The sequence below is a fragment of the Myotis yumanensis genome, unplaced genomic scaffold (genome assembly GCF_028538775.1).
Source record: "Myotis yumanensis isolate MYYU_CA2020_CCGP unplaced genomic scaffold, mMyoYum1.0.hap1 SCAF_3, whole genome shotgun sequence".
Classification (NCBI taxonomy): Eukaryota; Metazoa; Chordata; class Mammalia; order Chiroptera; family Vespertilionidae; genus Myotis; species Myotis yumanensis.
The window spans coordinates 65,534,476-65,547,358 of NW_027223754.1; the positions used below are offsets into that span (position 1 = coordinate 65,534,476).

Consider the following 12,883-nt stretch of genomic DNA (forward strand, 5'->3'; position numbering starts at 1 on the left):
TATGCTTTCACATCTTTTTTCACAATACGTATGTAAAACTTTATATTTACTACACGGTTCAGAATTCAAAGGGCGAGTTTTAAGGCAAATATCCCGTGCTGTTAATTTTTTACAATATTCACCCGCTGTCTCTGAATGCTAACACCACCATCAGTTGGTTCATTCGAGCATCACATTTCGTGTAGTACATACTTGGCACTACAAGTAAAAATAACCACTAATAGAAGCGTAAAATGTAAGTAAACCTAGATCTCTCTCCTTTTTTTTTTTTTTTAATTTTAAGAACTTTATTTCGTTCCTAAGATCAGGTACAGAGCAATGCACATTTCCAGGCTTTTGACTCCACCCCAATAATAGTCTATCTCCTTCAAACGTTTGACTGTGCTTTCTGGAACGCCCATGGTTTCCATGGCACGTCTCCCGCTCTGTGTCCTCAGTGGGCATCTCCCCAGCGAGCATGATTGCTCTCTTTCCCCAGGAGAACCCTGTTCCACAGCTCCAGCCCCTGCGTCTCCTCCGCGAGGGCTTTTGCCTCCTCTTGCAGGGCATCGCTTTCCTCTCGGAGGGCCTGGTTCTCCTGGCGCAGGGCCCGCTCCACCTTCCACAGGGCCTGCTCCTCCAGCTCCAGCGCCGCTCCTTCCTTGTGCAGGGCCAGCTCCTCCAGCCGCAGGGCGCGCTCCTGGTGCTGCAGGCCCTTGATGTTCTCCTGCAGGGACCTGATTTCCTCCTGCAGGGCTTTCGCCTCGTTGCGGAAGGCCACCTCCTGCTCCCAGAGCGCCTTGGTCTGAGCTTTCAGGGCTTTGTTCTGTTGCCAGTAAGACTTGGTTTCTGTGCTCCGGACGTTGAGCTTCTCCCACAGGGTCTTGGGGGTCTTGAACAACACGGTGTTCACCGCCCACAGGTCCTGGTTCTCCTGCATCAGGGTCTCATTCTTGTGCCGGATCTCCTGGTTCTCCCTGCGGGAGCTTTTGTTCTCTCTCCGCAGGGCCTTGTTCTCCGCCCACAGGGACTTGTTTTCTCCTCGGAGCGCGTTGTTCTCGTTCCGTAACACATTGTTGTCTCTCCGAAGGTTTTTTTTCACAGCCCGAGACTCCTGTTTGAGCTTATTTTGACCTCGGATGCAGGAGAAAAACGTTGAGAACATGCGCAAGATCTTCCCTCGGTTGAGCCGCTTTGATTCCGAGGCAGCCATTGTCCTTAACGGTCCCAACCCCAAGTGTGCTGGCGACGAGCTAAGCTGAACGAATGAGAGTAGCCACCAAAAAAAGGTTCTCAATTTGTTGAGAATTTGTTCATATAGAATTGTCTCTTGTTTCGATTTTGCACAAGGAGTACTACATGCTAAACAAGGTTAGGTAGGCCCACTGCAGGAGAAAATATGAAGAAAAAGTCCATAAATGAACTGTTAGGGTGATAAAACAAACTCAGGTCAACTAAATGTCAACACAGAAATGACACATGAATAATTATAGGTTACAGATTGAATATGGTTCAAGGTTAATATACTGAATTGCTTTTGGTGCCAAGCTAAACTGTGTGCTAAACTATTACCAAACTACTAATAGTCTACTAATATAATCGTTACTTATAATTAACTCACCTGTTATTGATGTGTAGAAACACCAGGCGCTTAAACAAACATGCCTGGCTTGGTAAGAACCAGAAAATACCTTGTAAAGAGGTTATATACACTGTAGTTTCTTCTCCCCATATTTACTTAGACATTTATTAGTGACGGCCATCCCTACTTACATTTCTGTGGCCTCTGACTTCCCTGCGTGCTTGATTCCTTTTTAAAAAGGTTCCAGAAAACAACCAGGCAACATTTTATGACATCGATAGTGATATCATAGTGCTGACACCAATGAGTGCCATACAGGGTGCTTGGCTGTTTTGTTTTTTTAGTATGTGTTTTAGGGAAGAAAAAAAAAAAGTAATTTAATTTTATTTTATTTGGTTGTTGTCGGAGGCCTGCCTTTTTGTTTGTGTGTCTGCATCCATTTTCTCTAACTACTGCTAAGTGTAACCTGTTTCTAGGGCTTTAATGCAATGGTTCTCAACCTTCTGGCCCTTTAAATACAGTTCCTCATGTTGTGACCCAACCATAAAATTATTTTTGTTGCTACTTCATAACTATAATGTTGCTACTGTTATGAATCTTAATGTGAATATCTGATATGCAGGATGGTCTTAGGCGACCCCTGTGAAAGGGTCCTTCGACCGCCAAAGAGGTTGTGACCTACAGGTTGAGAACCTCTGCTTTAATGCTTTCTTTGGTCTCTTGGAAGGTATTTCCTTTTAAAGTCCATTTAGTAGTTAAATAATTCCCATCAGAGGCTACTACTACCAAGAAAACCCCTCCCAAACAATGCATTGCTGTTTGTTATGTGAGGAGTTATTATGATAGGAATATATGTCAGACACTGGAAATGTGGACCAGAAAGTCAATGGAGATTTTGAAATATTATTTCCTTCATGTTTGACATTCTGGCTACTTGGTTACCACTGGAGACTTTTTTTTTTTTTATAATATTTGATGCTTTTCTCTATTAAATGAATATGTATTTGGTCGTTGCATGTAAATTATTAAATTTTATTTAAAACACTGATTTTTGCTATTAGCTAAATAACTTCTAATTATTATCTCATAGGAATTGACAAGTGGTAGTAAACATTGTACAGTCAAAGGTGGAAATATTTTAAATGACTTTAAGATTACTGCTCAAAAATCAGTGTTAGGTAAATATCACTGGCAATTTTTAAATTCAGTAATCTTATTTCAGATAAATTTTATAGTCTTCAACATATATCTACTGCTGGAATGTAAAACAAAAGAATTTATAATTTTTAAATGTAAACTTTTGGTGAGATATTAAATTATTTCATAACATATAGATGTCATAATGTTTTAATTATTTATACTTATCAGTTTATCATTGACTTAAGATATAAATTTGAAATTTGAATATACGATAACATGTATAAGCCCAAGCCACTCACTCCTGAATGAAGATTAGACAATTTATTAATGAAACCAGCTTTTTCTAAGCAGCTGTTTACATTATATTTACTCAACAACTTTGAAACAAGTATTTTTCACGCACATTCATAACTCTTTCTTAAACTTAGTAAAAATACTAAAAATCTTTATGACATGAAAACTAATATAAATTAAGAATTACTTTGTTTTTATCTTGATGTAAGTGAAATATCCATTTGATCATGTTCATCGATAATTGTATTGAGAAAGCTTTTCATGTGACTATGCACCACCTTTTTCTTTTTTCATCTTTATTGTTGAAAGTGTTAGAGATGCCTCCTTTCTCCCCAGTGAGCTCTTCTGCCCTGCCCCCTGCCCCCTGCCCCAGGCCTTCACTTCACTATTTCTGTGTCATGGGTTATGCATAGGTGCATTTAAATTCTTTGGTTAGTCTCTTCCATCCTCATTCCCCCCTTCTTTATGCTAGTGTCCTGTTCTTTTGAAACTGCTACCATGGCAGCTAAAAATTCAGAGCGTTCCAAAAGACAAAGAACTCTGGGCATTCTGTATTGGAATGTTGTAATTCTTGAGGTTTAAGGGCAAACTAGGAAGAAAAAGAAAATTTGTTGCCATTGATCTATTGAAGATATTGAATCCATAATTTAAACCTTTCTCTCAAATAAACTACAGGCCCACATGGCTTCATTAGAGAATCCTTTCAAATATTCAAGAAATAAATAATGTTAATATTTCCATGAATTATTTCATATGGTAGGGAAAAAAATGAATTTATTTTGAAACCACATCACCATAGAAACCTCCCAAGAAAGGGAAACTATATCGAAAAGTGTCTCATAAACACAGGTGCAAAAATCCTGAACAAAAAATTAGCACACCGAGTTCAGCGATGCACAAAATAAATAATACATCATCTCCAAACTGTATTTAAACATGAATGCAAGATTGAGTTAACATTGAGAAATCAATTAAGGTAATTTACTTTCATAAACAGAACAGAGGAGAAAAATTTCATTTCTTGCCATGAGAAAAGTAATTTCAGTAAATTCAGAGAAAGCATTTGATAGCACAAAAAGCATTTGCTAAAACAAAAATCACTTTCATGATTAAAAACCAAAACCAAACCAACAATATCATTACCACAAATGTCCTCTTAGTGCACTAGGAACAGAAAAGAACTTCTTTAATTCAATTATGAGTATTAAAAAAACCTGCAGAAACATATCAGATGATAAAATACTAGTAGTTCACAAATATATAAGAATGTCCACTATCATCACTTATATTCTTCACTGTCCTAGACTTTCTTACTGCTGCAAGCAAAGAAGTAAAATATGTAAGGATTGGGGGAAAAATAAGGCTCTCACTATTTGCAAATAACATTGCAAATATTTGTAATAAGACATTGTTATTATAATAAGATAGTAAAACTGTAGTAAACTATTAAAATAAGATTTAGCAAACTTATTGGATATAAGATCAATCTAAAATCAGCTTTATTTATATATATTCAACTAACAAACAATTGAAAAATAAATTTATAAATATTTATTATTTATATTGGCAGCAAAAGCAAAACACTTAGAAATAAATCTATGCAAGACCTCTAAACAGAAAAGTATAAGCATTACTGAGAGAGATTACAGAGATATAAATAACAGGGAGAATAGAACTTTTTTATGATTGGAAAATGTGATATTGGAAATAAGTTAAAATTTATCAAAGTGATTTACATGTTCTGTGGGTTTCCTGGAAAAATAATCCCAGCAATTTGTGTAGGCCTGTATGTGTAAATTGAAAAGCTGATTCTAATATTACTAGTGAAATTCCAGGAATAGTTTTGACAATCTTGAAAAGAATATCAACTCTTTTTTTTTTTTTTACTTTAACCACAGGACCACCATATTTGATTTTATTTAGTAACACTGAGCAAGTTTTAAGTCAAATACTTGTGATGTTTGATGAATTATATCATTTACATCTCTCTTAACTGCACCAGAAATAAGGAACTTTAAAACAAAAGATCAACTTTTTAAATATCTATAGTCAATCAAACTGTGTAGTGTTAACTTAAGGATCAATATGTAAACCAATGGATCAGAACAGGAAGTTCAGAGCAGGTACACATATTCATGAACATTTGCTCCTTGGACCAAAACTGATGAATCTCACAAACAATAAAGAAAAGTAAAATAAGCAATACATGTGATACTATTTCATTTCGATAAAATACAAAATCATGTAATGATATATGCTCTTACAAATCAGAGTAGAGTCCACTTTGGAGAGGTAGGGATGTGCTGATGATGGGATGCTGATTGTGCCTAATTTTTAGTTCTAGGTGAGGATTCCTTAAATGTGTTCATTTTTTGGTAATTCATAGAGCCACCCACATAATTTGTACATGTTTAAGCATGTATGATTTACTAAAAAAAAAAAAAAGTAAAAAGACAACAGGCGGAAGTGTTATTGTGTGAATTGACATACCTTTGTGTTTGTTTTTAATTTATTTTTTTTTAATTCTCACCTGAGGATATTTTTCCATTGATTTTTAGAGAGAGTGAAAGAGACAGGGAGAGGGAGAGAGAAATATTGATGTGAGAGAAACACATTGATTGGTTGCTTCCTTCACGTGCCCCAATCAGGGCCCAGGCTGGGGAGGAGCCTGCAACCTAGGTATCCTAGGTACGTGTCCTTGACCGGAATCGAACCCTGGACCTTTTGGTCCCCAGGTCCATGGTCTGTCCACTGAGTCAAACTGGCTAGGGCTCTTTGTGTTTATTTTTATAGTAGTCTGCCACTTAAAAACAGTCCTGTCTTGAGCAAGGTAACTTTTTTCCATCTCCATTTCATGAACAGTATAATGAGGAATACCTGATCTTTCTTATGATGTAAAATACATGCAAAGAACTTAGAAGTTTGTCTGGCACATAAATGTGAATCACTACCACCACCATCATCACCACCATTTTTTTTTTTTTAATTTGCTTATAGTGAAAACGACTTGTAGAATATCTTTACATCTGTGTCAAATGCTACTGGCATTATTGCTCCAGGACTACTAAATTTACTATTTGAATATTTTCATTATTGACAAATACATTATTTCAGATCTTTTCAAAAAAATCATACATATTAAGACTGTCTCTCCTTTGGTGTCAATTAAACAAATTAAGTTGAAGAGAGGCAAAGAAAATAACTCGTTGGCTATTTATTGATTGGTCATATTAGAAAGTGCAGATTCAATTAAAAGAAAATAAATGTCATGTTTAATAACAATATAATTCTAGAGAGGAAAGATTCCAAGTTTTCTAAAGTTTTTATAAATATTCATTTATCCATTTGTAAATTAATCATCTGGTTTCAGGCTTTTAATTTATTTTAATGTGTTGACTTGTGCTATGTTCATACAGTAATGTAGTAATAGTGTTCATATAATTGCAGATTGTCCCGTAGAGCGAATATAGTAAAGATTCAAAATCATGGCCTCAGGAAATTTCCTGTCACTGGCAGGAAACCAGCACTGTTTTATAGCTAACAGCGTTTGCTTCCTGTGCTTTTTCCATGGAAGGCTTTGCACATATACTTATCGATTGAATAAAAATATTGTATGAATGGGTAAAAAATGTGGTCTTTACCAAATCAGCATTCTAGAATTAAAATGTCTTGACGTTTGAACTTGTGCAGTCTGGCCCTGGCCTGGCCACTTTCCAGTTTTATGACCTTAACATCCCATCTGAGAGGGAGCTGCGGCTGCTCTACAAGTCCGCCTAAGTCAGTGGTTCTCAACCTTCCTAATGCCGCGGCCCTTTAATACAGTTCCTCATGTTGTGCTGACCCCCAATTTCACTGTTACAAATTGAACATAATTAAAGCATAGTGATTAATCACAAAACAATATGTAATTATCTATGTGTTTTCCGATGGTCTTAGGCGACCCCTGTGAAAGGGTCGTTCGACACCCAAAGGGGTCGCCACCCACAGGTTGAGAACCGCTGGCCTAAGTGACTCATCTAACGTAGAACCAGGCCTATTGAAGATGAGAAGCCTCAGGAATATCAGGACCAGAGACATTGGGGAGAGGATGGAGAAGTTTTAAAAGCTGAAATAGTTCTTACATTTTAATTGTGTTCCAAAAGTTATTTGAGCGCTAGAGATTAGGGAAAATAGCACAAGGAAAATAAGACAAGTAGGAATCAAGCATGATGAATGTGGTATTATTAAGGTGTTTTGAGGAACCAAGTAGCATTATAATTGTCTGAATTGTGCCCCCTCCAAAAATTTATATTTCATAGTGCCAACCCCCAGTATTTCAGAATGTGAATGGAATGTATTTGGAGATAAGGCCTATAAATAGGTGATTAAATTCACATGAGGTCATTAGTGTGGGTCCTAATGCAGTATGACTAGTGTCCTTATAAGGTGAGGAGATTTGGACACTGATAGGCACAGAGAGAAGACCTTCTGTAGTCAGAGGGAATAGATCACCATCTCCAAGCCTCAGAAGATATGAATCCTACTGACAGCCTGATGCTGAACTTCTGCCCTCTAGAACTTTGAGAAAATACAGGTGTCCCCCCAAATATGTATACACACTTTGAATAATTATCCATTTCAGTGGGTTAAATCTGAAAAGAAAGAAACATTGATTGAGCTATCTGCTGTTAAAGTGTGTATACATTTTTGGGTGACATCCTGTTTGTTTCCAATGTTTAAGCCACCTAGTCCCTGGTACATTTTTTTTCATGGCAGTCCTAAAAAACTAATCAAAGTATCATTTTTCCTCTGCTTAAGTAATAAAAAATTCACCTGTGAATTTAGATCTCATAGAAGAAATTGACCATCAATAGGTTGATTTTAACACTCCTACATTACCATTTTGCACAACCTTATAATTTCTATCTTCCCTTTGAGTCCCTGATTTCCGACACCCAGTTCTATATTTAGTTTGTGCTCTGGTTAGCATTAGAAGTCCCTTGTGTGTATTTTTTAAAATATATTTTTATTGATTTCAGAGAGGAAGGGAGAGAGAGAGATAGACACATCAATGATGTGAGAGAATCATTGATTGGCTGTCTCCTGCATGCCCCCTACTGGGGATCGAGCCCACAACCGGGCCATGTGCCCTTGACCGGAATCGAACCCCGGACTCTGCAGTCCACAGGCCTACACTTTATCCACTGAGCCAAACAGGCTAGGGCATGTGTGAGTATTTTTAATCATGCACTACAGTGGCTGTTTCTTTGCTGCCTCTTATGGAACTGTTACACTTAACATTTTCTTTCTTATATGCAAGTGGTTCTCAACCTTCCTAATGCTGCGACCCTTTAATATAGTTCCTCATGTTGTGGTGACCCCCAACCGTAAAATTATTTTCATTGCTACTTCATAACTGTAATTTTGCTACTATTGTGAATTGTAATGTAAATATCTGATATGCAGGATGTATTTTTATTGTTACAAATTGAACATAATTAAAGCATAGTGATTAATCACAAAAACAATATGTAATTATACATGTGTTTTCCGATGGTCTTAGGCGACCCATGTGAAAAGGTCGTTCGACCCCCAAATTGTCGAGATCCACAGGTTGAGAACCGCTGTTATATGCAGTTAAACTGATTTAGAACCAACTTGAGGTCTTAGAAAGCTTGTGTTTCCTTCTTAACCAGTAATATTAAAAAGATTTGGGGCTGTTGATCTAGCCCTGCACATACAGGCTAGGCCCTAACAATTTAAAACTAGAACCCCCCTGGTTCTGTGAAGTACACACAAAATTCAGCTGCCACATGACTTAAAAACAGCAAATATTTTGTAAATCAGTTTATAAAGGAACTTTAAAGATGTATGTAAGGTGCTCCTTTTGCCAAAACGTGAACATTTGTTTCATCTATGCTTACTTACGAAAAGCTGAAGGTGTGAAGTAAGCAATGAATTCAGGCATGCTGGAACTATGTGTGCCAGCTAAAGGTATGGTTTTTAGCTTACAGGATCGAAAGTCATCTAGTCCTTGCAGAGGGTAGCCTGAGGTCTTGGTGCCTTTTGCTTACTAACCCCCCAAAGCCGACCTCAAAGTTTCACACCTCAATGATGAAGTTTTGCTGGCTGTTAAGACTCAGGTAGTCTTACAGAATACTGCAGCACTGCAGTGGTCCCTGCGGAGCTTTTCCTGAGGTCCCCGCAACTTTGCCAAGCCTAGAGGTCTCCGTCACTTCTTCTGAAGCCTGAACATCTTTCCTAAGGTGTTATCCTGGCTCAAGTCCCTGCAGTCACCAGAGAACTGGTTTGCACATCTTGCCTAGATTTCAGGAACAAGAAGCCAAATGTTCAACTACAAAAATATTACCTGCAATTTTATTTTATTTTTTGTTAATCCTCACTGAGGACATTTTTTCATTGATTATTTAGAGAGTGGAAGGGAGGAGGAGAAACAGAGAGAGAGACAAACATCAATGTGAGAGAAACACATTGATCAGTTGACTCCCACTCATGCCCTGACTAGGGCCCGGGATTGAACCTGCAACCTAGGTGCATGCCCTTGACTGGAATCAAACCTGGGACACTTCAGTTCCCAGGCCAACACTCTATCCACTGAGCAAAACCGGCTAGGGTAGTATCTCCCAGTTTTTATTTTTTATTTTAAAATATATTTTATTGATTTTTTTTACAGAGAGGAAGGGAGAGGGACAGAGAGCCAGAAACATCAATGAGAGAGAAACATTGATCAGCTGCCTCCTGCACACCCCCTGCTGGGGATGTGCCCACAACCAAGGTACATGCCCTTGACCGGAATCGAACCCGGGACCCTTGAGTCCGCAGGCCGACGCTCTATCCACTGAGCCAAACCAGTCTGGCGTATCTCCCAGTTTTAAAATACCTTGCCCACAAACTAAAATCCAAGGCCCAATGTGTATATCCAGTACATGGGTAACCTTAATTGCTTCCTTAAATTACCTTCTTGTTTTATGTTTTAGAATATATAAAGCGTGTAAGTTATGATCTCTGATATTAACTGCTCAAAACTTCAAATGCCCTAGAGAGGGACAGGAGCTTGTAAAGCAAACTTTACAGCGCTCATTTAATAGTACTTTCTGTGGCTAAGAAGGGTAGAGATTATCTGTACCATTTTGAGATGAATCACTCTACCTACCCAAAGCAAAATGAGTGGAGTGATATAGAGAGGTCAGAAAGTGTAGTCATTGAGAAGCTTCTAATGGAAGTGAAAAAGCATTTCCCTTTCTCTCTCACAAGAAGTAGCAAGTGAATAGAGACCTACCATGGGAATATCTCTTGATGGAAGGACATGAAGAATAGGTATGAGAGCCTCCAGTTCTATAAGGGTTCAGGTTTAAAGATAAGTAATGCTACCCTAAGAAGCTTAAGGAAATGGCCAGAAAAGCAAGGGACTTGGAAATAAGATTTGAAGTTGCCAGACCAGGCAACAACAGCCTTTCATTTTCTTATGTCTGTTTGAAAAGGTCAACATTGACTTCAGTCGTGGAGATCAATTATGATATGTTCCAATTTAAATATCACTTTCAAGCCTAAAGTTCCATTTATTACCTTTTAAAAAATAATAAAACCAAAAACACCTGCTTAATTTTAACTTACATTCAAAAAACATTTCCTAAAGTTACAAGCACAAAATGCAATCACCATCGTGGTTTGTTTGAGTGGAGCAACTAATTACTTTATAGAAAATTACCTTTCTTCCTTAAAACAGCGTGAGGCTGCCAAATCTACTCCTGTTGTAGTGAGGAGCCTCATGCTTTTTGGCTTCTGGGCTCCATCTGCATTTGTCTGCATCTGCTTTCCTCCTCCTCAAACTCCCCTTAAAGGAGCACAGAGAATCTGCAATTCATGTCAGGGCACCCAGCCAGATTAGAAGCTGCCAAATAGCAACATCAGGTTTTGTGAGAAACATTAAGTTACTTAAGCCTTCTCTCTAGCACAGCAATGATGTTGCATGAAAGGTTATGCAGTTTGAGTCTCTATTTCCACCCTGCTGGGCAAAGATGATTTGGGAGTGAAAATGTGAGGTTCTGATGTGATTTGCAAATTTCATGGTGACCTAACCTTTTCAACTGCTATTCTCATTGTGGTTGGTTATCATGTTAGTGATTTTATTTTTACTGTGTTGTTGTTTTTCTGTTTGTTTGTTTTGTAGTTGTCACACTACAGCATGGAGAGTGGAATGTGAATAATGTCACATACTACATTTTTAAAGTGTTAGGCAGTTCTCCTCACATCTTCAGTATACTTTGTAGCAAAAGTGATATGTGTTTTCACTTCGGTTATTTTCTTCCCAAGAAATTATTGTGGTCTGATTCATGATAAAGAAATTTAAATTTTAAAAATGAAAGCAATAAGAAACTTCAATGGCCAGAAATTGAATGAGGTATTTGATTAATTTTTTCAGTATTAATTTTTCTCATCAATAATTGTAATAATAGTATATCTTTATAGTTTTACTTTGAGACTTAAACAAATTAATATATGAAAAAAAATTTAAAGATGTATTACTAGAGGTGAACGAAATTAGCTGCAATTATTATATTAATGCATATTTTGAATTCCAAGTAAAATTTAGGTATTGTTGTAGCACTGGCAGAAATATTTTAAATCTTTATAATAGTCTGTGGTTTGAAAATCTGCTTTCACATACATCAATTCATTTGATTCTTAAGGAAACTTCATAAAGATAATAATATAAAATTAGAAAACTAAATATAAATATCTACTTATTCATAATAGTTAAAAGGAAAATATTTTTTATGACTTATTCAGAGTCACGGAGGAGTGGACTACTCAACCTTTTCTAGGTTGTTTGGCTGATCCAATAATTACATTGACATAAAACAGATTAACAAGAGAAAAACAAATTTGATTTTATATTTACAGGAGCCCCCTGAAAAAAACTGGAGACAAAGAATTGACCAAAGCAGACAGATGCTATACTTTTTAGACAAAAACAAGACAAAACAATAAATTGTGAAGAATGGACAACACGTATAAGCATAACCAATGGGCACAAGACACTGGTGGGGGGGAAGGTGAGGGCCTGTGCCAGAGGGTAGGGGAGGCCGGAGGGAGGTCAATGGGGAAAAAAAGGAGACATATGTACTACTCTTTGTAATACTTTAAACCAGGGGTCCTCAAACTACGGCCTGTGGGCCACATGCAAATACAAATATTGTATTTGTTCCTGTTTTGTTTTTTTACTTCAAAATAAGATATGTGCAGTGTGCATAGGAATTTGTTCATAGTTTTTTTTTTAAACTATAGTCCAGCCCTCCAACTGTCTGAGGGATAGTGAACTGGCCCCCTGTTTAAAAAGTTTGAGGACCCCTGCTTTAAACAATAAAATAAATTTTTTTTAAAAAAAAAGAAGTTTGTGATTAGGGCAATAAACTAGTGAGGAAGTAACAAGATTTGTTTATACAACCTTTTTGTCCCTAATTCCTTATTTCTGGTGATAAGAGTCCCTTTATCTTCCTGGTATAGGGAGGGTACCTTTCACATGGGAGATTTATTTTCTGCTTTCAGGGGGACAAAGGAGGGTCACGGTGTTTTGTATTCTTCTTTTTTTTAACCTCTTTACTTTCATAGTTTTATTTTTAAATAAATTTACTCTTTAATGAAATTATATAGGTTTCAAGTGTACAACACTATAATATATCATCTTTATATTGCATTGTGTGTTTACCACCCAAAGCTGAATATCCTTCTGTCACCATACATTGGACCCTCTTTGCCCTTCAATACCCACTCATCACCATTCCCTTCTGGTAACCATCATACTGTTGTCTGTGTCTATGAGTTTTTATTTATTTGTTTGTCTTGGTTGTTCCTTTTGTTATAGCATAATCAAACTTCCCCTTCACT

At 37.0% G+C, this 12,883-nt stretch overlaps 1 protein-coding gene across 1 annotated transcript; it reads right to left on the bottom strand.

Annotated features, from left to right (window-relative positions):
- Positions 1-433: 433 nt before the first annotated feature.
- LOC139006173 (coiled-coil domain-containing protein 70-like) lies at positions 434-1,192 on the bottom strand. The gene has a single exon (XM_070408705.1). The coding sequence runs from the start codon at positions 1,190-1,192 to the stop codon at positions 434-436; it is 759 nt and encodes a 252-aa protein (XP_070264806.1).
- Between the last annotated feature and the right edge of the window lie 11,691 nt (positions 1,193-12,883).